The 26,069-nt window shown below is 40.5% G+C and overlaps 1 protein-coding gene across 1 annotated transcript in view; it reads right to left on the reverse strand.

Annotated features, from left to right (window-relative positions):
* The window catches only part of ube2j1 (ubiquitin-conjugating enzyme E2, J1), a 39,795-nt gene extending 15,762 nt beyond the window's left edge, over positions 1-24,033 (reverse strand). Inside the window, exons 1-6 of the mRNA XM_048530879.2 lie at positions 23,759-24,033; positions 10,981-11,054; positions 6,341-6,472; positions 4,791-4,875; positions 1,271-1,376; positions 136-265 (exon numbers count right to left, since the gene is read on the reverse strand). Coding sequence (XP_048386836.1) covers positions 136-265; positions 1,271-1,376; positions 4,791-4,875; positions 6,341-6,472; positions 10,981-11,054; positions 23,759-23,789 — 558 coding nt within the window. The 5' untranslated portion in view covers positions 23,790-24,033. The remainder of the gene's footprint in view (positions 1-135; positions 266-1,270; positions 1,377-4,790; positions 4,876-6,340; positions 6,473-10,980; positions 11,055-23,758) is intronic.
* Between the last annotated feature and the right edge of the window lie 2,036 nt (positions 24,034-26,069).

Below are 26,069 nucleotides of genomic sequence, written 5' to 3' on the forward strand. Positions count from 1 at the left end.
AATGGGGCTAGTTTAGTTTGTGAAACATTGTCAGATGCTTGAGTTGGACTGAAGGGTCTGTTTCCTTGCTGTATGACTATGTGGGTTCAACTAATAATGCATACCATTTTAAAACAATTTATAAAGGCAACACACCTTAAAACTGATTTGTTTTGCCAATTCTTTTGCCTCCACATCAGCCATACTTGGAATGCCACTTTCCGTGCACGGAAGGAGGGCTGTCCTCATGTGGGAACCACAGTTTTCACAGTTATAATCTTGTGACCTAAATTATATATAAAAAAATTAAATTTGATACACACAATTGCTGTTGTGCCCATGGGTGTTTATGTTCCAATGCATTGCTCAACAAGCAGCAGTCAATCGCCTTACATTGATCATTGTAAAGATGAACAGATGCCGTTTAGTAAAGCAAAGCAATCAGTTCACGCATTTGGAAAAATAACATCCTTTGGTACACAGCTCTCAAGTTAGCTTGTTCAGAACAACTGCTTTTGCTTTTAAAATCACTTATGGATGTGGGTTTTGCTGGATGGGCCAGCATTTATGGCCAATCCCTGGTTGTCCAAGAAGGTGGTGGCAAACTGCTTTTAACTGCTGTGGTCCACGCTGTAGGTATACTCGCAATGTTGTTAGGGAAAGAATTCCAGAATTTTGACACAACAACACTGAAGGAATAGCAAGGCTTTTCCAAGTCAGCATGGTGAGTGACTTGAAGGGAAAGTTATAGGTCATGGTGTTCCCATTTATGAGCTCTCCTTAGCCTTGTAAATGGATGTGGTCATGGAATTGGAAGGTGCAGTCTAAAGATCTTTGGGGAATTTCTGCAATGCATCCTGTTGATGGTACATACTGCGACTACTGAATGTCAGAAGTGAGGGGGATGTTTGTGGATGTGGTGGCAATCAAGTGAACTTCTTTATCCTGATTGGCAGCAAACATCCAGAGAGCTGTTGGAGGCATCCAGGCAAGTAGAAGCATTCCATCACATTTCTGACTGGTGTCTGGATACTGGATAGGCTCTGGGGGAAGTCAGGTGGCTAGTTATCCGGGTCAGGGTTCCGTGCTACTATCTCTAATCTATTAGAGTGTCAGAATCTCTAGTTCTTTCATCTTGCATTTTATGCATGATTAAACATTGCTCTAGTATTATAAATTTTGGTATCCATTTTCTTTTTCTATCGTTTTTGAGAGAACAAAGGGGCTGAGGTAGTAGAAGTAGAATTATACTTTTGCTTAAATAATACAAATACCTGAAACAAAAACTTACTTTTTGGCTAGTGCTTTTCTTTCATCAGGAGTGTAATCCAGAGAACCAATAGCTCCTTCTCCCTTTGTTGGCATGAACCCAATAATTGCCAGCAGCGCTGTCCGGACTAGGAATAAATGCAATATGATGATTTAAAACTATTTTGATAAAAAAGGTACTTGTGTTTCTCACTTTCCATCTCAATGTCTATATATGAACTATGTGCCATGACAATTAAAATGTTAGAACGAAATGAAAAGCTATATTGAAGTTTTAACAGCGAGCACAATTCCAATTCGGTTTCTCCTTGTTTCTGGCGCCCAAGAAGGATGTAGAAGCAAAAGGAGAATCTGCTTGGTATCTTGCCATTATCGTATGGCTATAGTAGGAAGTTTTCAGAATAAGTAATCATGACCCTACCTGTACCTCTCGATAGCAGAATGGAGTAGTCCTAAAGTGCTACCATGACAGTCACTGCAGTGCTACGTCTAGTGATCAATGGGATCAACATTTTCAGCTGTTAGCACATTTTCCTCGGAATCACAAGGTTCAAGTGAGTTCATATTCTTGAGCACTCAAAACAAAAATCAGGCTATCACTCGTGCAGCATATGTTTGTATGGACTGTAATCCTCTCAGTTTTCTTCAATAATTCTATAAGCACTTGACTAATTTGTTGGAATTTAATCCGCAGCAACATGATTTGAAGATCATTCATGGCACAGGAAGAGACAATTATTGTAGCAGATGGCTTATCAAGAGCAAACAAAGAAAATGAATGCCCTGACATTGTTACTGCTGAAGTAAATTCTGTATAAATAGAATAGATACGGGGAAGAGAGGAGAGCAAACAGTAAAAGAAAAATGAAAAATGCCTTTTAAAAGATTTTTTCCATGGGGAAGTGAGAAGATGGTTCATGACATTTAATAATTTATATCAAGTTTAATTGGCACTTCTATTACATAGATGTTAATAAAGGATATGTTAGTTTCATTTGGAGTGTTCAAAGTAATGCCAGGTTGTCTTGGTTGTTTACATGCATTCAGATAAGGCCCTTAAGAAACATTGGTGAATAATTCAGAGTCTACAAACAGCTAAAAAAAAAATTCGACCTAAGCCTCACAATAAAAGGTACCCAATGACGTAAAGGAGCAATGACAGAAACAGATTTCCTGTTAGATAGTCCGCTATCTAGCAGTTGAGATTGTGATGGGTATATGAGCATGTGCTGTGCAGGTTTCTTGTGGGGGAAAAAGGTGAGCAGCAGTGCAATTTAGCAGTCTATCACAGTGTCAGGGCAGGAGGGAGTTTTCCCCCCCCGTTTATTCATTCATGGGATGAGGGCATCGCTGGCCAGGCAGCATTTATTTCCCATTCCTAATTGCCCCAAGGGCAGTTCAGAGTCAACCACATTGCTGTGGGCCTGGAGTGAGACATAGGCCAGATCACATAAGGATGGCAGTTTCCTTCCCTACAGAACATTAGTGAACCAGGTGGACTTTCCTGACAATCGACATTGGATTAATGGTCATTATTAGATTCTTAATTCCAGATATTTACTGAATTCAAATTCCATCATCTATGGCAGGATTCAAACCCAGGTCCCAGAATATTATCTGGGTCTCTGGATTAACAGTACAGCAATAATACCACTAGGCCATCACCTCCTTCATCTTGAAAAATTCGAGAAACAGAACGCTGTGGAGCTTAAGGAATGCATGTTAAGAGAGTATGTGTACAGTTCTGATCACCTTCTAAACAAAGGATATTATCATATCGGGGAGGGTTCAGAAAAGACCCATCAGGATACTCCTGGCACCAGAGGGTTTGGGTTTAAGGAGAGGTTTGGACTTATTTCACTACAGCAAAGAACATCGAGGGGAGACCTGAGAGAGGTTTACAAAATCATGAGGAGCATAGATAAGGTGAATAGTAAAAGGTCTTTTCCAAAGGCTGAGCAAGTTCAAAACTAGGGGGCATATTTTTAAGGTTAGAGGAGAAAGATTTTTAAAAAAGGGACCCGAGGGGCAACCTTTCCCACACAGAGGTTGATGTACTGCATGGAAACAGACCCTTCAGTCCAATTTGTCCATGCCAACCAGACATCCCCAATCTGACCTGGTCCCATTTGACAGCACTTGGCCCAAATCCCTCTAAAACCCTTTCTATTCATATACCCACACAGATGCCTTTTAGATAATGTAACTATACACACCACGTGGAATAAACGGCCAGAGGAAGTGGTAGATGCAAGTAGAATGACATTTTAGAAGTTTTTTTTCTTTTTCATTCACAGGATGAGGGTGTCACCATCCAGGCAGCATTTACTGCCCATCCCTAATTGGCCAGAGAGCAATTCAGAGGCAATTACGTTGTTGTGAGTCTGAAGTCACACACAGGCCAGACTAGGAAGGAAAGTGCCATCCTTACCTGAAGGACAAAAGTGAACCAGATGGGGTTTTCCCCCAACAATTGACAATGGATTCATAATCATCATTACATTCTTAATTCCAGGGATTTATTAAATTCAAATCCTACCTGCCATGGCAGGATTTGAACCTGGATCCCCAGAATGTTATCTAGGTCTCTGGATTAACAGCTCAGCAATAATACCACTAGGCCGTCACCTCCCCTCATTTGGGCAAGTACATGAATAGGAAAAGGTTTAGAGGGAGAGAGGCCAAATGCAGGCAAGTGGAACTAGTTTAGTTTGGGAGAAACAGGAGGTTGGAAAAACACAGCAGGCCAGGCAGCATCTGGAGGAAAGCAGCAGTCAACGCATCAGGTATTATCCTTCGAAAGGGCTGAGATAGGGGGACCTGCAGAAAAAGGAGTTGGGGGGGGCGGGAAATAGACGTGGAATGGTGATAATAGGTGGAGACAAGTGATAATTACGACCTGGTTAGATGGGAGAGATTAATCTGGTTTAGTTTAGTTTGGGAAACTTGGTCAATATGGATGAGTTGAACCAAAAGGGTCAGTTTCTACGCTGTGAGACTAGTGATAATAACTGACCTGTGTTAACAGTTCAAGGGTTTAATGAAGTGGCATCAACTAAAAGAAATAACATTAGGTGACTCAGATTTGCTGGGAAGAAACCAAGTACAGCCACCCCAACTGAACAAAAGAGAATTTTAAAAAAGCAGGGTTACTTTTATCTGAAGTTTAATTATCTGTAAGCTTGTTGTTCAGAATAAAATAGTTAAATCCATCATTGTAAGAATTCTTACAATCTTATTATTTTAAAGAAAGTGCAAAACAATATGTATTCGTTTCCCCCTTTGGCATAATCATAAGCTTCAATGTTTGTTAAAAATATATTGGAAGCCAAACGTATGATCAGCAACTGACCACGACACTGAACAAAATTTGTAAATTTAGCTTATGGTTATGAAACCAGGTCTCCTTCTGGGATCTGATTTGTCATATTGCATTTTGAAAATTGCTTTGAGACAAATGGTGGTTGCACTTTGTGTTTTAAATGCGACAGTTGCTATAAGATGATGACTTGAGTTAATACTGGACACTGGAAGATACTCACTGCTCCAGGATGGTTGCCAAGTTTCAGGATGATGTCCTGAGATGCTTAAACATATCTTCTTTCCTACTTCAAACCTTCCATTAGGCTGAAAGAAAAAGATCTATTTAAGTAGCAGTAGTAAACAGCAAATAAAACTTCCAGTAAACAGATAGCTTGGAATGAAATTACTGCCCATTTTAAACTAAAATCATAATATGTGGAATATCAATAAACTTCAGTTGACCATTTTACAAACTTGTCAAAAAGATTGACATGTCTAGGCATAGCATGCAAACCAAACTAAGTTTTGTCGTGCATCAACTTATGGAAGTTTCCCAAAATCTTCCTAATTTAAATGCTTTGTCAGCCAGTTGGAATGCCTGGTATACCTTCTCCTGGATCTTAAAAATTTTACTGTAGAAAAAGATACTAAGGTATGACTGAAAAGAATAAACCACGTAAAAGATCTAAATGCATTTGTATACCCAATTTATTGTTCCATTAACATTATAATAACTTTGACTATCTCAGCCTCAAAATTGATCTCAATGTTTGTGATAATGCAACAGAACAGGTGTCACATTCTTCCTTAGCAGCAAACTGAAAAGGATTGGTAAGAACAGGTCAAATGTTCCTTGGAACAGGGAGTGATCTTTGGGAAGAGGAAAATATTCAACTTCCTGTCTTAGAATGCTTTATTTTAAGCAAACAAAATAAAAGTCAACCTCCATGTCAAGGCTATTGCAAAAAAGTTAGCTTATTTTGTTAGAAATGCCACAAAACAGTTGCCAACTTGGCTTGAGTTAATATTGTCTCATCCAAATTAAAAGGTTATAGAATCAAGCACCACACTGGAGCTTGTGTACATAAACACAGAGTAAGGTGGAAGATTAGTCATAATTTTACTGAAGGCCTGAGCGGGTTCAGGAGCGGGGGGGGGGGGGGGGGGGTCTTTTTGTGTACTCCATCTATTTCTTATGCTTTTATAATTTAGACCAAGGGTTCACTGCAACACTCCCACTGTAGGAGCTGTCGCCTTTTAGACGAGATACTAAATAGGAAGTCCAGCCTGCTTGTCCAACAGGACATGGTTCCTCTTTGGGTAGTGCCACAATGTTTTTTTAAAAAACGAGTTTGACAAATGTACAGACTAAGAGTTCTGGAAAGGAACGGAATGTGTCTATGGATTGATAAACCTATATAAATTAAACCATTACTTTCATACACAAGAGAAAGTATACAGAAATACAGATCATATCTCTCCTGCATCTCAGCACTAATTGAGCAAACAGCTGAATACAACTGGGACAGTTTGAGTTTATACTCCTCAGGATTCCTGAAATACAGGCTTTATTACTTAATCTCATCCAATGGTGAAAAGACAAAACAAGGTGGATTACATAAAGATACCAGGAACTTTTATTCCCCCCACTAACCACACACAGATGGAGTATTAAAATAGCCTTCCAATGTGCAAACATTGTCGTGGAAATTTCTTGGCAATTTGCTGTTCTGTTAACAAATTCTGCACACAACCAGAGGCATTTCAAAAATGTACTTCACACACTTACTGTCAAGAGAATAATGCTGGGTGGTTTCATGGGATATTCTGGGGGAAGCACAATTCGGCCATGGTAAACACCACCATCAAAGTCAGAGTCTGGAGGACCCCGGACGGTAAAATGCCACTCAAAGAGATTATCCTTAAAGCAAAAAGGAAAAAAAACAAATGTTTGAAAAATATAAACAAGCATGTTATTCATCTGCAACATGCAAGCATATTTGAAAGTGATAGCATTATCTATCTTTTAATAAGCATATTGGGTTATTATGGGATTTTAATAATCTAAAATAGCTTGTTTCTTTCACTTCGCTGACAAGTGTCCAGACTTTTAAAAATAAAAAGTGTTTTTTCCAGTAGGCATCCAATAATTTGCATGTCTGAACAAGGCAAGCAACAGAAGCTCCTCAGTCAGACTGAGGTATCCCCAGTGAGACAGCATACAAATAAATGATGAACTAGAAAAATATAAATAGATTTATAGATTTAAAAAGAGAAATCAAGAGAATATTCAGATAGTACACATGGGATGCGGGGTGGGGGGGGTAGAAAGAGCAGATGGTCGAGAGATAAAAAAGGTGGGGGGGGGGGGGAAAATAGTGGTGACAGATAAAGAGAGAGAAACACACAAGCTAGTCTGTATAAAGTTGCTTGGAGAAATTACACCACAAACATTTTAAAGTCATCTTATCAGAATCAGAAAGGATGTTAATTTTTAATTATTTCACCCACTCACTTCAAATATACCAGCACTAACTTTTCTATACATCTCTCAGACTGCAACTTGAAATAGGCAAAGTGGCTGAAGGTTGTGTGTGAACTGCAACTGGACGCTGTGGAGAAGGCTACTTTTGGCAACAACTTCTTTAACAGCATGTGCGCAAATGTTAGATACTGGTAACCTTGCCATTAATATAGAAACAGAAAATAGGAACAGAAGTAAGCCATTCGCCCTGCTCTCACTTTGATCCCTTATCTAAGTCCTTCTAGAAAATATTAACTGTTTTCGCCTCCAACTGCTTTCACCGTACTCTGGGTCAAGGTGTGCCTCATCTCAGTCGTAAATGGCCTACCCCATATTCTCATTGTGACCCCTGGTTCGACTCCCCAGTCATTGGGAACAATCTTCCTGCAATTACTCGTTCTAGTCCTGTTATAATTTTATATGTTTCTATGAGATCACCCTTCATTCCAAGTTACAGTGAATATTACCCTACCTGCTTCAGTCTCTTCACAAGTCAGTCCTGTCATCCAAGGAATTAGTCTCGTAAACTTCTATTGCACACGTTCCATTGCCACAAAATCCTTCTTCAGAAGAGATCAAAACTGCATACAAATAGTCCAAGTATGGGCTCACCAAGACCTTGTACAATTGTAGCAAAACATCCCTGCTTTTGTACTCTGATCATTTCACTATGAAGGCCAATCTATCATTTGCCTGCAATACTTGCATTATTACATCATTTAAAAAGATAACACACCACAACAGCAAGGGATCAATAACAGTGGCATAATAAACTAAAACTGGTGATAATTCATGGTCCATCAGCCAGCCATGCTACAGTTTTATAATGCAAAACCAGATCAAGACGTATTTTTGGAATCAGCTTCACTGCCAGAAGATGACTCCAGCCAGTATCAGTAAGTAGAATGAAAAACTCAAACTATTCTCACTAACTTGAATTGAATGTGCTTCACAGGAGCACTGGTGGAAATGTGGAACAGGAGGATGGGAGATTGGGGACACCACAGTCACATCCTGCCAAATAGAGTACATAATTGCCATCCCTCAGTCTTCTGCATGAAAGCCAATTTCCTACCCATGTCAAAAGGTTGCTTCCAATTCCATGTATTTAATTTTCTGTCAACAGTCTGTGTGACTAGTAATGGAATGCCTTCGGAAAGTCCATACAAGCAGCATCGATAGAAACTTTCTAAAGAACAAGAAATGGAAGGAGTAGATTATATGGCTTTTGAGGCTACTCTTTGTCACTCAGTAGGATTGTGGTTGGATCTTGGATTTCAACTCCACTTTGCTGCCCTCTCCCACTATCCCATCATTCCATGAGAAACCAAGTTTGGCTAATCCGTGCTTAAATTTATTCAATGATGGAGCATTCACAGCCCCCGGGAAAAAATTCCAAAGATTCACAATGATTTGAACAAGTAGTTTCTCATTACCTTAGTCCGATACGTTCAGCATACAATCCTGCCACCCCGCATTTTAGAGATTCCCCAAATTGCAGAAACAACCTCTCAGCATCAAGCCCCTTCACAATTGTGCAAGACTCAAAAGAATGAGTGGTATTCTTGTTAATAGGACTAATTTGACTAATCTCACACTAGAGGACAACCCTTCACCCCCAGGTACCGATTTAGTGAACTTGCGTCATCCCACCTCCGATGCAAATACTTTTTTTTGTAGACCAAAGTTGGAATTAACTGTACCCCATAGAACTGTAACAAGACTTCTTTACTCTTGCACTCCAATTCCCTTACAAGGTCAACTGATCACGTAAATATTCAAATACATCTTCTAGACCATTTAATTGTCCAAATCTGTGTAAATATTAAGATTTCCACAATTACTACAAAGAAGTTTGTAGCAACAGCTTTAATTTTCTAACTTAATATTCAGACCAAAAGATATCACTGCCATTAAGAGCCTATAGCCTATTTCTAACACTGTCTTTTTAAAGACAGGAGAGTTTGCGGTTTCCAGTTCCCATCTGTATTTATACCGCTTCACGATTATCTGAGCCAGATGCTGTCTCACTAATGTCCTCTCCGTATCCTTTACCATCTGGGCATCCTTCCTAATTTGCCATCCATTTCCTTCTAAAATAGTGCACCCTAGAATATGGTTTCCCACTCTTAATCACATCTCTCGAACAGCAATTAGATCCAAAACCATTTTTATCTACTGGTGCCAGTTGTTCATCATCTTCCTGCAGACATTTCATGCATTAAGACAATAAACCTTTACTTTCAGTTCTTTTAAACTCCTGCTGCCTTGAAGTGACCTAATTTGCCTTCCTTTCCCGATACTTGCTTCCTGCCCACCCCCGCAAAGACCCACATCACAATAGTATCCAGATACATCAAGCTCTGCAGTGATTTTAATCTTCAGTCACCTGAACCCTCCCAACCATCACTTCCTTATCTACTATGTAAGCAATCTCAAATGCTTAAGTCTATAATTTCCTGCTTTCTATCTTTCACACTTAATGAAACTGCATCCACAATCTTCCAAAGGGACTATTCTTGAATCAAAATAACATAACATCTCACATTGCCATAATTATAATCTGCCCATTTGATGTAACTGCAGATCAAGTTAAAAATCAAAATTTTTACACTTGCTTAAGAAAACAAAACACCCAATAAATAAACCCAGTGTTTATTCAGCACTGAAAGCTTTGGTTCTTCCAAAACAAAATTAGGTGTCACAATGTTAATCACTGCTATTGTTCTATGGCTCACTGGAAATAGAAAATAGTCTCTGAGGTATAGTCAAACAAACTAACCTCAGGTTCAACAATTTTGCATTCCTTACGAATTGCAGAGTTGGCTTAAGAAACTGAATGATCTGCTCCCATTTCATAAAGAACAGAGAACAATACAGCGCAGAGCAGGCCTTTCGGTCCACACGTTTACTCCAAAGCATCCCATATTCTTGTGATACACACCCAAATAGCAAGGTTATATATCAATCAGCTAAGGAATTAAAAGATGCTCCATTTCTCCTACTTTCTTCCCCCACACGTTAAATATTTTAGATTTCATCGGTTTCTTGAAAATAGTCAGTGACTCTGCCTTCACAAAATTCTGTGGTACTGAATTTCACAAGTTCACTATGCCTTGAGTGAAGGGCTTTCTCAGTTCAGCTCGAACTGAGACTAAAAAGGTCCCTGCTTCTCGACTTACCAAGCAGGGAAAACATCTTCTCTGCATCTCGACTGTCTAACCCTGTTAAACTTCTATTATATTTCAATCAGATCCCCTTTCATCCTTGCTTACGCTGGTCAAGATAGGACCAGTCAAACATAACCTCCACACACCCCCCCATCTCCCATGACAGTCCTGGCAACCAGTCGATCAGCCTCATGAACTTTCACTATACTCCCCCTAATGATAAATATTTCCTTTCATATTAAGATAGCCATAATTCTGAACTCAAATCCTCTTGCAATGAAGGCCATTATATCATTTGTCTTCCTGTTAGCTGCACTAATCCATCCGCTTTCACTGACCGGTCTACAAGGACAGACTGATCCCTCTGAACATTCACACTTCCCAACTGATCAATTAAATTATACCCTCACTTTCTCTTTTTCACACTGAAGAGTATAGCTTCCATTTAGCTATTCGCATTGCATCTACCATCTATTTGCCAACTCTAAACTTGTCTGAATCACCTTGAAGCCTCTTGCTGCAGCCTAACAGCCTCTGATTTTGTCATCAGCAATCTGAAACAGTGCCCGGTTCTCTCATCTAGATCATTTGTAAGTAGCTAGGGACATGGCACTGACCTTGGGAGATATTGTACCAGTCATTAGTGTACTAATGAGATGGCTGTTCATGTTTCCATTCCATAAGCAAAACCATAAATTCCAAATGGCCTTCATTTTGAAATTAATTTGGTCTTACCTCTAAAGGCTGTGCATGGTATTGTTCTGTTGGGTCTTTCAGCTCTTGTGCTTCTTTCATTAAACGTTTAACAGCTGTTAAAACAAAACAGACCTTTCTTAAACTTCAGCAATAAGATCAGTGATTAAAAGGTCAAAGTGATTCTTAGCTCGACAGTTCATATCTCCATTTCCAGTCTGGTATCTTAAGACCAGAAGGTCTTTCACAATGAAGGTCTAAACTGGAGGAATTTCCCACCAACTTAAGCTAGGCAAATGCTCAATTCTTTCACTCAGCGATTCCTCCTGGTCTCATTCCTGTGTAATAAACGAGAGCAACTTGCATCCTCTAGCTGCTCTTAGGGTCCTAGTTTGAATTTTCGAACATAACAGACAGAGCTTTCTCTTAAAAGATGATTTCAATGATGTTTAGCTACACTTGAAATACCAACTCCATTCTACTTTGAAATGAACTTAAAGAATGACCATTTATAATACATTTCAATGCCTTCCTGAGACTTTAGAGACTAGAAATCAAACCACCATAAACACAGATACTGCTGCCATTGTCTCCAAGCATGAACAGTGCTAGAAGTTCCTTCTAGCAGAATTACCGTCTTCCCTTGAATCTTTAACAGTCTCATAACTCAGACCTTCTGTCAGCAAGACAGAGCAGCAGGTTACATCGCACCTTCAAATCACAATAAATTAAAGGCAGTCTGTAAAATAAGCTTCTTTTTACTCATGAAATGCAGGAATTGGTGGCAAAAAACAGCATACAATACACATCCCTAACTTCCCTGAATTGAAGAGGAATTTTTCAAGCACTGCAGTTTACACAGCAAATGTACATGTCACAATGTGTGTTCCTCCTGGAAGTCCTGAAAAGCAATGTGTGAAGTCAGAATGTTATGCAATTTAGAACTCGGAGGATGGGTCTCTCCATGCACTTTTGTTCTTGTCCTTCTAACTGGCAGAGTTCGAAGGCTTGAGAAATACTTGTTACAAACCTTACAATGATTAGGAATATTCATTTGCTAAGTACCTAAATTTAGTGATAAATTGGATGAAATTTGTAGTCTCATTCGAGAAATTGGTGCAAAGTAACCCAAGATCAACAGGGATTTGAACTATTAAAAATGCTTTGTTTGGCAGGGAAAGCACTGGGAGGTTTATTCAGCCTTTTCAGATGAGTACTCAGTTAATCATGATATGCTTAAGACTGTTATCCTTAACACATACAAATGATTAGAAGTCCAGAAATCCGAGGAATTCCAATGCTTCAGAGGCTGCACTGAGGATGTTACCACGCTTGGTAACGAACCGTCTGTGAAACAAGAAACCAGCTCGGCGAGCCAACCAACCCTCAACTTGAGCTACAAATCTAGTCCAAAACCTTAAATTCACAGTTCCTTGAAAATAGAGTCCGAAGTAGACAGGCTAGAGAAGGCAGCATTTGGCATGCTTGCCTTTATTGGTCAGCACATTGAGTACAGCAGTTGCAAGATCATGTTGTGACTGTACAGGACATGGTTAAGCCACTGTTGAAATACTGACTGCATGTCTGATCTCCTTGCAATAGGAGGATGTTCTAAAACTTGAGAAGGGTTCAGAAAAGATTTACAAGGATGCTGCTGAGATTGGAGGAGTGTTTAAGCTATGGGAAGTGGTTGTATAGTCTAGGACTACTTTCCCTGTAGCATCAGAAGCTGAGGGGTAAATTTATACGATCAAGAGGGGCACGGATAGGGTGAATAGTCAAGGTTTTCTACCTGGGGTGGGAGAGTCCAAAACTAGAGCGCATAGGGTTAAATGAGAGAGAGGGGAGAGATTTAAAAGCAACCCAAGGGACAATATTTTCAGAGAGTCATGCCAGAGGAAGTGGAGGCAGCTGATACAATAATATTTAAAAAGACATCTGGATGGGTATATGAATAAGATAGATGGAGGGAAAGAGGGGAAGGAGAAATTGTCAGTTGAACAGTTACACATTTATTCCCTCTAACTTATCCTCTATAGCTACTTGGGTGCATCAGCACTAACGCATGGTACTGATGTGCATTGCCATTCCGTGTTGCCATAATTGCTACCTGCCCATTAGAACGGCTGGGTCATTTGTACAAGTATTCACACAGAGTAAATACTACAAGTTTAAAGCGCACAAAATAATCTTCACTTTTAATTTAAATATTCAACCGAGTAAAAACTAATTATGGATAGATTTGGAGCAGAAGCTAAAATTAAAAAAGGAGAATTCAAAAGACATGGAAATGCATCAAGGGTTAACATTTCTCTAGGGTCTCACCTTAGAGGAACAGATTGATTAGGGGTATTTTCTGTACTTCAGTGCTTCTGCACTTGCGGCGCATTAGAGTGGAATAATAGTGAACATGAAAAATGATCATAACCCCTGCAAAGTGTGTGTACAGGCAGTCCTTCATTTAAAAAAAATTCAACTTTATTAATACACCCCGTATGGAATGCATTCCTCTTAAGTTTAAAATTATGATATGCCATTGTTTCCTTGTAGTTATGAATGGCTATTTTTGACTGTACTGAACTGTGTTCTGACTTGCGTACAAACAACTTGCAAATGTTCAAGAAAGAATTGCTTGCAACCCAGGGGACTGCCTGCTGTTTTTAGAAAAATGTTTCAGTGTGACGTGATTTTAAACAGTTCTTCTATTAAAAGAAATTTCAGCCTGCTGCAAGATTTGACTTGCACTGCAAAATTGTAGTCAAAAATTCCACACTTCATTTTGTAAGGCCTGTACAACATTAATCAAGTACCAGTACTTCCTGCAAGATGATTTTTAATTTAACTTTACTTATTCTTCTGTACAATTCTTTCATAAATTATTTCAGGTAAAGATCGGAGATACTCAAACAGAAAATATAGAATTAACGATTTGCACAGGATGGACTGATGTCCTGCAGTAGTACATCCACCAACTGCTTCTCCCAGGCAATAAGCAAAGGCATCACTAGATACCAACTTCACAAAAATTAGAGCAAAATACAGCAAATGCTGAAAGTCTGAAATTAGACCTTAAAAAGCTGTTTGAAAAACTCAGCTGAATCTGAATTCTAAGACCAGATAGGTTGCAACACTAGCATTTTTCTTTCCACAAATGTCACCTGATCAGAGTTCCTTCAGCCTTCTGTTTTCATTGCAAAAAAAATTTAAGAAGCAGAGTGCACACCAAATTGCATGGTAAGTATTTGCTAAACATTTGCCAAGTGTGCACAAGATTTGCAAGGATCAAGGCAATGCTAAGAAAAGCTACATGACTGCACCAAGAATAGAGCTCTGAGCAGATGCAGAAAGCAGTCTTCAGCTTAGGAAGAATATGGGTGACAGATGGTTTCACTTGGCTCATTGGCACAATTTACTTAAAGCGTGGCAAATGGATAAAGTGAAGCAGAGACAAGTTAAAATACAGAAAGTAAATTTTAGGAGTAATGCATGGACATTGTACAAAAGTGACGAACACCATTTGCAGAAAGACTTTATGCTGGATCATAAACTTGGACATATATGGGAGGGGCAGTGATGCAGCAGTAGTATTATAAGGCTAGCAATCCCAAAGTCCAGCCTTAAACTGGTGTCCCGGGAGCTAAATCCCAGAGCAGCAGCTGTCAGAAATTTGAATTCAATTAATACAACATTTGCAGTACAGGGGTTGCTCCCTATCTGAAACAGAACTCTGGATACAAGTCCCACTCCAGGATACTTCAACAAAGCACGACAATATGTAATCACATTCCCTCCAAGATGCACAGCCATGCAACTGCTGGGAGGTTCCACGCATGCCAACTGGTGTGCTGATGCTGCACTGGAAATTAGAGGGAACATTGATAGTTAAGTACCAAATCATCAACCTAAATATTGAATGATGTCCATTAGACGAGGAATTCACCATCCTTACCTGGCCTATACACAGCACTGTGCGCAAAGTATATAGCTGACTCCATGCCCCAAAAAATCACTCTGTTCTATCAAGAGGTTATGAAATCAAAGAGGACTGAACGCAAACACCAATAAGTATTTACGTACACACAAGAAATGACAATTGAAAATCCAGTATTGTCAACTCTGCAAAGCCTCCTTACTAACATCTGGAGATTTGTGCCAAAGTTGGGGCAGCTATCCCACTGCCCAGATTCATACATAAAAAGGTACCATGTATTAAAATGCCCGAGGCAACACCATCACTAGGTATACACAGTGTGGAGCTGGAGGAACACAGCAGGCCAGGCAGCAGAGGAGCAGCAAAGACATACTAGGTATGTCCTGTCCCACCAAAGGTGGCAACACAATGGTATACAGTCAGGAGGGAGTTGATCTGGGAGTCCTCAACATTGACTTCAAACCCCAAGGAGGTCTCATGGTAGGTGATCAAATGCGGGCAAAGAAACAGCTGGCTCATTTGACCCTCTTCTTCCTGAAGTACTGTAGGCCATAAGCAGCTGGATTTATATATTAAAAAACCTGTAACTTCACTGTCCAGTGCATATCTGTTCTTCCATTATTAGTCCAACCCCGGTTCAATGGAGTGTGCAGGAGAGCATGCAGTATATGAAAAATCAACTAAAAACTTTGTGAAGGTACAAAACAGGAGGACTTACATGTTTTGTCACACTCTGACTGTTGCACTGAAGGTTGAACTAGCTGCATCCCGAGCCAGATTGCTGTACTGTAACTACAAATACCAGCATCTTCCCAGCATTACAAAAAACTAACCTTCTCTGCTGATGAAAGCGGCATTAGAAAAAGGGCATTACAACAAAATAACCTGCTCATTAATATTCTATTTCAGTACAGCCAGGGCCACTCAGTTCACAAGCTTATTACAGTCTTGGTTTAAACTTGAGCAAAAGAATCAAATTCCAGAAAGATGAAAGAGAACTCCCTTGACATCAAAGGCAGCATTTGATCAAGGAGCCCTGGCAAAATTAAGCCAAGGGAATCCAAGTGGGAGTCAGTTTCCATTAACTGGAGTCACAACTAGCACAAAAGGTGAATGGCTGTCAACCAACCTTCAGGTGCTTCAATTACCTTCCCTCTATCATAAAAAAGGTCAGAAATGGGTACGTTCATTCCTGAACGCACCATCACGACTACTCAGATACTGAAGCAGTCACACGTATACGCAGCAAGACCTGGATGATGTTAGGCTTGGACTGATACATGGCAAATAAGATTCATGCAACACAATGACAGACAAAACCCACTCACAACAAGTTAGAATTTATCCACCTTATCTGACATTCAATTGTATTATCAAATCAGAGTACCATATGACCAACATCCTGGGGATTTACATTGACCAGCAACTGAATTGCACTACCATACAAGTAATGTAGCTACAAGCGTGCGCTAAAGCCAGGAAATCTGTGGTGATTAATTCACATCAAGTCTCCTTGGAGCCTGTCCTTCATTAAGGGCCAAGTCAGGAGGAGTGTGATAGAAAATGTATCACTTGCCTGGATGAATACAGCCCCAACAACGTAAGAAGTTTGACACCATTCAGGACAAAGTAATCTGCTTGAACGGAACCACATCCACCAGCCTAAACAGTAACTCCCTCAAGGGTCCAGAGTCACAGTAATAGTGTCCTACTTCTGGATCAGTTGGTCCAAGTTTAAGTCTCTCCAGCCCCAGAAATGTGTCATAACATGCCCATACAGGTTGATTAAAAACATAACTCCTGAGGAAGTAGTGGATGAAGGTATAATTGTGATGTTTAAAAGATACTTGGATGGACATATGAATAGGAAAGGTTGGAGGAATATGGGCCAGAAGCAGACAGGTGGGACTAGATTAGTTTGGGATCATGTTTGCCATGAACTAGATTGGCCGAAGGGTCTTTTTCCATGCTGTATTACTATAATAATTCACTCCCTGCACCATCAATGCACAGTGGCAGTAATACATACTATCTACATGATGCAATGCAGCAAGAATGCTTCACCCAGTGCTTTTGAATGCCACAATCTTTACCAACTAAAAAGACAAGGGCAGCAGACATATGGGATCACCACTTACAAGCTCTCCTCTGAAACTCTCTCAATCTGGTTTTGAACTATGTTGCCATTACTTCATTGTTGAAGACTCAGAATCCTGGAACTTCTTTGCTGTGGTTGGTTGGCTCACTGAGCTGGTTCATTGTTCTGCAGACATTTCATTACCATGCTGGGTAACATCATCAGTGCAGCCTCCGATGAAGTGCTGTTGTGTTTTCCCGCCTGTAATTTAAACTCTCAGGTCCATTGAGCTGGATTACCTCACTTCCAGTTTTCTTTCACAGAGTGTGTATGGGATCTAGCTCTCTGTTTATTAATGGCTTTCTTAGTGGAGAACCAGGCCTTTAGGAATCCCGTGCTTGTCTCTGCTTTGCTTGTCCCAGGATCCTGGGGCTGTCCCAGTCAAATTGGTGGTTTTCCTCATCCATGTGGATGGAGATGAGTGAGTATCGGTCATGTCTTTTTGTGGCCAGTTGATGTTAGTGTATTGTTGTGGTTAATTTCCTTCCTGTCTGTTCAACATAAGTGCATTACAACAAAATAACCTGCTTATTAATGTTCTATTTCAGTACAACCAGGGCCACTCAGCTCATGAACTTCTTTGCTCTCAGCACTGAGAATTATCCACAGTACATGGACTGCAACAATTCACCATCTATTCAAAGTCATTAGGAATGAGCAGAAAACTGCTGGTCTAGCTATCAAATCCACACTCCGTGAACAAATAAGTGTATAAAAAACTTGCAACAGAACAAAACTAACCTAGGAACAAGCTTGCTGACTTAACAGAAATAATCAGTTTTGAATGACATGTGCCCTCAGTTCCAAAGAATAATCATGGTTCTATTTCGCCCATTTTCATTTTGTACTTTGACTCAAAGCATATCCCTATTGTTATTACATGAAATGTTTCATCTGGTGCAAGTTTTACAGAATGGATACCAATTTCCTTTTTTTAAAAACTCAAAGAACTCTAACTAAGTAAAACACTGAACTCAGACATTTGAATGAAGCCACACAAATAACAGCAAAATGGGAACTCTGAATTGAAATATCTAAAAGCACAAGAGTTAAACAATATGCCAAATTCACTAGACTACGTACATTAAAAATCAGCCATATCAAGATCTTGCAATCTAATAAAAGCAATGTGGGGACTCTATTTCTCCCATTTTACTTCTGGACAATGGGTAGTAAGTACAGAAAATAAAAATTCTTAACACTTGCTTATTGGAGATCAAGAACCTGAGCTCGAATTTTGTTTTTAGAAAGAACAATGTCGGGCGGGCCAAAGTAACCAGACACTATACAAACAGTTATTTGTTTAGAAATTGTGTTGTTAATCAATTTTTAAAATCATATTTGTACATTAAGAACTTTATATACCATTAATAAATGCTGCTTATTGAAGAGTAAGTGGTTAAAAAACCACTTGTTGAATAACTTTGCTGACAACTCAGACTCAAGTCTTCTCATACGACCTTAAGATTTCCAATCGAAATATAGCTAGCCAGTTTCTGCAGGCTTAATTCACACATTCCATTTAGATTGTTATCTGTTGTCCTCTTCTGAAACCAAAACAAGAGCTAAGTCAACTGTCAGAAATTGTAGTGAACAAAACACATTTGATGCAATCAACATCTATAAGACCATAAGAAACAGGAACTGGCTGTTCAGCCCATCGAGCCTGTTCTGCTAGCCAATAAGATCACGGTTGATCCAACACTCCTCATGTCCAACTACAGGATAGAACACGACAGCACAGCACAGGCCCTTCAGCCCCCGATGTTGCACCGACCTGTGAAACCAAACTGAAGTCCATCTAACCTACACTATTCCATTATCATCCATATGTTTATGCAATGACCATTTAAATGCCCTTAAACTTGGCGAGTCTACTACTGTTGCAGGCGGGGCATTCCACACCCTTATTACTCCGAGTAAAGAACCTACCTCTGACATCTATCACCCCTCAATTTAAAGCTACGTCCCCTCGTGCTAGCCATCTCCAGAGGAAAAAGGCTCTCACTGTCCACCCTATCTAATCCTCTGATCATCTCTATTAGGTTGCCTCTTAACCTTGTTCTCTCTAACGAAAAACAGCCTCAAGTCCGTCAGCATTTCCCTCCATACCAGGCAACATCCTGGTAAATCTCCTCTGCACCCTTTCCAATGTTTCCACATGCTTCCTATAATGCGGCGACCACTGTACACAATACTCCAAGTGTGGTCACACCAGAGTTTTGTACAGTTGCAACATGATTTCATGGCTCCAAAACTCAATCCCTCTACCAGTAAAACCCAACACACCATATGTCTTCCTAACAACCCTATCAACCTGGGTGGCAACTTTCAGGGATCTGTGTACATGGACACCAAGCTATCTCTGCTCATCCACACTACCAAGAATCTTACCATTAGCTCAATACTCTATACCCGTTACTCCTTCCAATGTGAATCACCTCACACTTTTCTACATTAAACTCTATTTGCCACCTCTAAGCCCATCTCTGCAGCTTATCTATGTCCCTCTGTAACCTGCAACATCCTTCCGCACTATCCACAACTCGACCGACTTTAGTGTAATCCGCAAGTTTACTAACCCATCCTTCTACACCTTCATCCAGGTCATTTATAAAAATGACAAACAGTGGCCCCAAAACAGATCCTTGAGGTACACCACTAGGAACTGAACTCCAGGATGAACTTTTCCCATCAACCAACACCCTCTGTCTTCTTCCAACTAGCCAATTTCTGATCCAAACCACTAAATCACCCTCAATCCCTTGATTCCGTATTTTATGCAATAGCCTACTGTGGGGAGCCTTATCAAACACTTTACTGAAATCCATAGACACCACATCAACCACTTTACCCTTATCGACCTGTTTGGTCATCTTCTTAAAGAACTCAATAAAGGTTGGAGGCACGACCTACCCTTCACAAAACCATGTTGACTATCCCTAGTCAAATTATTCCTTTCTAGATGATTATAAATCCACTTATAATCCTTTCCAACACATTACCCACAACCAAAGTAAGGCTCACTGGTCTATAATTACCAGGATTGTCCCTCCTCCCCTTCTTGAGCAAGGGGACAACATTTGCTATCATCCAGTCTTCGGAAAGTATTTCTGAAGATAATGATGACAAAGATCAAAGCCAAAGGCTCTGCAATCTCCTCCCTAGCTTCTCAGAATCCTAGGATATATCCCATCTGGCCTAGGGGACTTATCTATTTTCACACCTCCCAGAATTGCTAACACCTCTTTGTGAATCTCAATCCTGTATAGTCTAATAGCCTGTATCGCCATATTCTCCTCAACAACATTCCTTGAAACCCTTGATTTCCCTTCTGGTCAAGAATCAAGAATCTATCTCAGCCTTAAATATACACAAGGACTCTGGGCCTACTGCTCTCTGTGGCAAGGAGTTCCAAAGACTATCAGTAGACAACTCATTTAAGTCTTAGAATTGGTGCTACTGAAGTCTGAGACAATGGCTTCTGGCTCTAGACTCTCCCACAAGGGGAAACATCCTCTCAGCATTTTGCCTGTCAAGCCCCTCAATCCTGTATGCTTTGATGAGATTGATTGATTTATTGTCACATGTGCCATGCCAGAGTACAGTGAGAAGCTTTGTTCACGAGCAATACAGGCAGATCATAGTATGCAAGGATGCACAAATCAAGGTTGTAAATAACTTAGGCATACAGGTTATATTGCACAGGGCGTGCAATAGATGAGATCAATTTTGGCAAGATCAGCATTATTTGGGACTACAGCATCCATTCATCAGTTCAATAACAGCTGGGAAGAAGCCATTCCTGAACCTACTGGTGCATGTCTCATCAACTCTTGCAAGTAAAGTCCCAGCCTGTTTAATCTTTGCTCAAGACAATCCCTCCATACCAGGGATCGTCCTAGTGAATTGCTTCCAATGAAATAATATTGGTCCCCTTGTTAAAAGGAACAAAAGTGCTTACAATACTCCAGACGTGGTGTGACCAGCACCGTGTACAGGTGTAACAAGGCTTCCCTACTTGTACTCCATACCACTTTGAAATAAGGGCCAACATTCCATTAGCTTCCCTGATTTCCTGCTTCGCTTGCATGCACAAGTACACCCCAAGTTGCTTTGTGTTACAACTTTTTGCGGTTTCTCTGATATATTTTAAGAATCACATATAGTACACTTCCTTTTTGCTAAAAACTTATCCTAACCCAGGTAAATCTATTGTAAAATTTGACTCAGTTTTGATTTCTTATACAGCTGTTTAAGTTATTGCCACTGAAACAACACTAAGATACAAATACAGTGCAATTTATTTTTAAGAAATTACTACAAAATAATTTATACTGACTACTGAACACTCCCCTCTATTTTGAAGGCATATAAACCTTAAAATGTTGTATGCTCCAGTCTCAAGTACACTGTTCTATAACGTGCCCATTTTGTTTGAATTGTCAGAATTCCTATCACCAATCTCAAGAGTTTATAAACTTTGCATTCATTTTGGCATGAGCTTCTTTCCTTAAAGAAAATGAAGTATTTTAAGTTGTATAATAGCAAAGTTTATAAACTGAGAATCATTATGTGAAAAAGGATAACTTCTTATTCACTTTTTTGAACAAAATTAAAAGGATCTTATATCTTAAAGATATTATACCTTAAAAAGGAAACTAACTGGCAAAAGACTCAATTTGGACACGTCCACTAATATCAACAAGTAGTTCAGGCCAGAAGACAGCCTCAGATGGTCGGAGCTGAAACATCTGATGGACAACTAGCCAGCGTCTAGAACCCTTAATAAAAACTTTGAGTCAAAGATTTGGGAAGGCTTTGATTGGCTTACCTGATTTGCTGGCCAGAAAAGGTCCGAAAAGTCAAAAGCTGCTGTAACTTATGGCTAACCGTAAAGTTGACAACCCTTCACTGCCACCATCCCTCTGCTCATGCCAACACACAGAAAATGCCTGGCTTGAACAACCATCCCTTTTGATCAATCCTTTTCCGAGGGAATTCATTGTCTCAAATTCAACCCACATGTGGTCAAAAGCAAGTTCAAGCAGGCCAGTATTCTTACATCTAACCTCCAGCGGCCATCAAAAACACAATTATTAGGATCCAGAATTAATAAATCATAACTGTTCAGGTCATACAGCTTAATAATAGTGCTCAAAAAAGGTATTAAGAAATAGCACACACTCCATATGAATTCCTCTAAAACCTAACTTTAACAAGAATGACCAAAGCACACATCAAGGCCACATAACTCTCATCTGCCATCTAACTGGCAATGGAGGCAGTATCAGAAAACAAACCTTTCACTAATGTTCTCATACTTCAATTTTAAGATCAATTTTTGGTTACATGGGGTGTGGGCATCACTTGCAAGATCAAGAGACAACACGGCATAAAGGTGGATGAACACAGCAGGCCAAGCAGCAGAGGAGAAGGAAAGCTTGACGTTTCGGGGTCGGGACTCTCCTTCAGAAAAATGCAAGATCAATATTTGTGGCCCAAACCCAAATACCCATGGTAATTCCAGGTACATTGCAAATAACTGTAGGGATCTAGTACATTTCATACTCCAACAGATCAATAGCTAAAAAAACTGGATTTATTTTGGACGATTTCTATCGTTCTCTAAAAGCAAATTTAGAGACATTCATCGGAAGCCATACGCAGTCACAAATTTCCAAAACAGACAAGAATATGCCTAATGTGCAAATCAGACTTTGTATGGAACATGCAAGGGAAGCAGAAGCTTTAATGCTGATACTGACAGGAATGAAGGATGAAATATCAGCCAGAACAGTACTAAGTAAAATACTGCCATGCCAGAAATTAAAAGTAAACAAAGTGCTGAAAACACTGAGCAGGTCAAGTAGTGCTTACAGATTAGGTTATGTTAACATTGGAGGTCAGTGACAATAAATTAGATTCCAATATTGAAACAGCTGACCCTGGTTGTGTGGGCACATGCAAGTGAAACAGCAGAGGAATTGAGCAAATAATTCTAGAAGTAGAAACAGGTGATCTTTCTGCTAGATGGCAATGGGATAAAAACTATCTGCTTTAACCAGTGACATTTCTAGAGGAGAATGGAACTGGTGGCAAGTGGCTCCAAGGAGCCCAACAACCACAGTTGAGGTTTTCCCAATATTTACATGGGGGGGAAGAAGAGTGTTAAAAGAAATCCTCCTCAGAGGCTGACCAGCAGTCCAACTAAACAACTCCTAGGTGGATTAAGACTAAGAGAGGTGGCAGAGGTTGAGCTGTGCACCATCCTTCTGTCTACTGGAAGGTTGTAACAGGACAAAAAGGGATTCGACGACTGATGTTTAAAGCCACCCGAAACAAGTTCAGATCACTGATGAAGGGTCTAGGCCCGAAACGTCAGCTTTTGTGCTCCTGAGATGCTGCTGGGCCTGCTGTGTTCATCCAGCCTCACATTTTATTGTCTCGAAACAAGTTCAGTGTTGTGTCTTGCCCAGTCCAGCCCAGCCCAGCCCAGCCCAGCGAAACACCGAGTAGCAGCAAGTGGATTCTGAAGGCATCTCAGGGAGCGAGGCACAACTACGGCCTTCAACACACCGGGGCAGAAAGCGACAGGCCTGCAACAGGACAGCAGCAGTTGTGTAGGGTACGACAGGCCGGGAGAGGGCCGGAACTAGGCGACCACTCATACACAACACACACTCACAGAAGGCACGAAACGGGAGAAAGGACGGGGGAGCCGGTTGAGGAAGGGAGAACGTTTCACTCACCCGGATTCCTCAGGTTGTACTGGCCCTCCATGTTGTCAGTTTCTGGCAGCGCTGCCGCTTCAGGAGATCGCGGACACAGCGGGAAGTCACAAACACTCTGACTCCACCCACCGGGGCTCGCGGACACAGCAGCGCCGTCACACGACCCCGTCCCAAGACCCCAGGGCTCGAGGACAATGCGTTATCAGACCACACGCGCCGGCTTTGAACAGGCTAATGCCGAAACCCTCCAGCGCGAGCGGAGACTTGACCTTTTGTGACGTGGCGTTAAACAGTGGTTCCGGCGCAGGCGCGACAAAGGTACCCACCCTCCAGTTTCCCGGCGGGCGGCTGCAGTTAAATCAGTTAAACCTCGTCCCTCAACCTCACAGCCAGGTCTCGATATGAACCGAATTTATGGGACTGCATTTAGTACCCGCGCACACTCATCAAACTAAAAACAGGTAGCATTTTGTAAATGCGAAATAAAGGGTGACAGTAGTAATGAGTGACGCTTGTAGTTTTGGTAGTGTTACCCTTGATTCAGCACTCTCTTTAGCCGGACAAAAGTCAATTTTGTTTAGGAAAGCAAAAAAATTGAACAAGGACATTTAGGTCAAATATTGGTCTAGATGTGAGCGAGCTTCATTCCAGGTTGTGTGAAGGATGTTCTGGGAATCTTGCAGCCTGAACCAACGAGAATATTATTTGCTAACTGTTGACTTACTAAGATTGTTTACACGATTGCTCCACTTTTGAAGTGCCAAGTCGATCATACATCGCGACCTCCTGTTGAGTTCTCCAGCTTCGCAGTTTCCAACCAATTCTCGATTCACTTGGCGGGGTAGCTCGAAACAGCGGAAGGAGACTGGAGACTGCCAAGGCCTTGAGTTCTGACAGCACTCAAAAGTAGTACTGATGACTTGTTCTCCAGAATTTACTGCATCCCTAGCCAAAAGAAAAATAGTTGTGGCTGTTGGAAGTGTATCATCTCAGCCTCATTACGAGGCCAGAAGTGAGGATGTTTGCTGGTGATTGCACATTTTCCTTGGACTTGGCTAATAAGTGGCAAATAACATTCACACCACACAAATACCAACCAATGGCCACCTGCAACAAGAACCAGGCCGTTTAACGTTCAATGACATTACCATCGCTGGATCCCTCTCTTTTAACATTTTGGGAGTTTCCACTGGACAGAAACTGGACTAGCTACATAAATATTATGGCAACAAAAAAAAAGCCAAGGGCTATGACCTAAGTGGTGAATAACTCACTTGCTGTCTTGCAGTGCCTGTCCATGATCTACAAGGCTCAGTGTCTTGGCATACTCTCCATTTGTCTGGATGGATGCTGCTTCAACGACACTGAGGAAACCTGACACCATCCAGGTTGAAGCAGCCTGCTTAATTTGTACCCTGTCCACGACCTTCAAGTTCACTGCCGAACACACAGAAGAAATGGTTGTAGCTCATCTCAGCCCTAGTACATCACTGCAGGAATTCCTCAGAGTAGTGCCACTGTTCCTGCATTGTCGTCATGTTAAAATCCTGGAACTCTGTTCCAAATAACACTGAGGTGTTGCAGTGGTTCAAGAAGACAACTTACCATCACCTTCTCTAGGCGATTAGGAATGGGCAATAAACAGCCATCCATCAATGACCTTCCTGGGCCAGCAATACATTCCATTAATGAATTTTAAAAATGCATATAATTGTAAAATGAACTGCTTGGATGCTGAAGATACAGTCAAGGTAACCAGCTAGATTTGCTTAATTCAGTATGAGGGCAAATAGATAAGTTGTAACAGCCATGGATTTATGGTTTTTTTGGGAGGTAATATCATTAACAATAACTTGTTCTTTAAGATATGTGTCCAGAAAACAACAAAATTATAGGTAATAAAACTTCTTGAGATTTTTAGATTATATTTGCAGATACTTAGTCCCATTTATTTATTTGCCTTACACTAATAACTTTCAGCACCCTTTGTGTTTACTTATTAAAAGAGGAACATTGTGACAACTGATATGTAGAATATGTTCAGCAAATTTAATTCTTATCACTGAGAGAATTTAATTCTTATCACTGGCTAGGAGGAAACAGTACCTTAGTGCTATTATCACTAGCAATCCAGAGGCCCAGTTTAATGTTTTAGGATCATGGTAACTAGTGGAATTTAAATTCAATTAATATGTCTGGTACTGAAAGTTAGCCCCAGTAATGGTGACCATGAAACTATAAATAATCATCTAAAAGATCTAGAGATAGATCTCTGTGACTCCAAACTCACAGAAATGTGTTAAATCTACCCTCTGAAATGGCCTAGCAG

The sequence above is a fragment of the Stegostoma tigrinum genome, chromosome 4 (genome assembly GCF_030684315.1).
Source record: "Stegostoma tigrinum isolate sSteTig4 chromosome 4, sSteTig4.hap1, whole genome shotgun sequence".
NCBI classification, from domain to species: domain Eukaryota; kingdom Metazoa; phylum Chordata; class Chondrichthyes; order Orectolobiformes; family Stegostomatidae; genus Stegostoma; species Stegostoma tigrinum.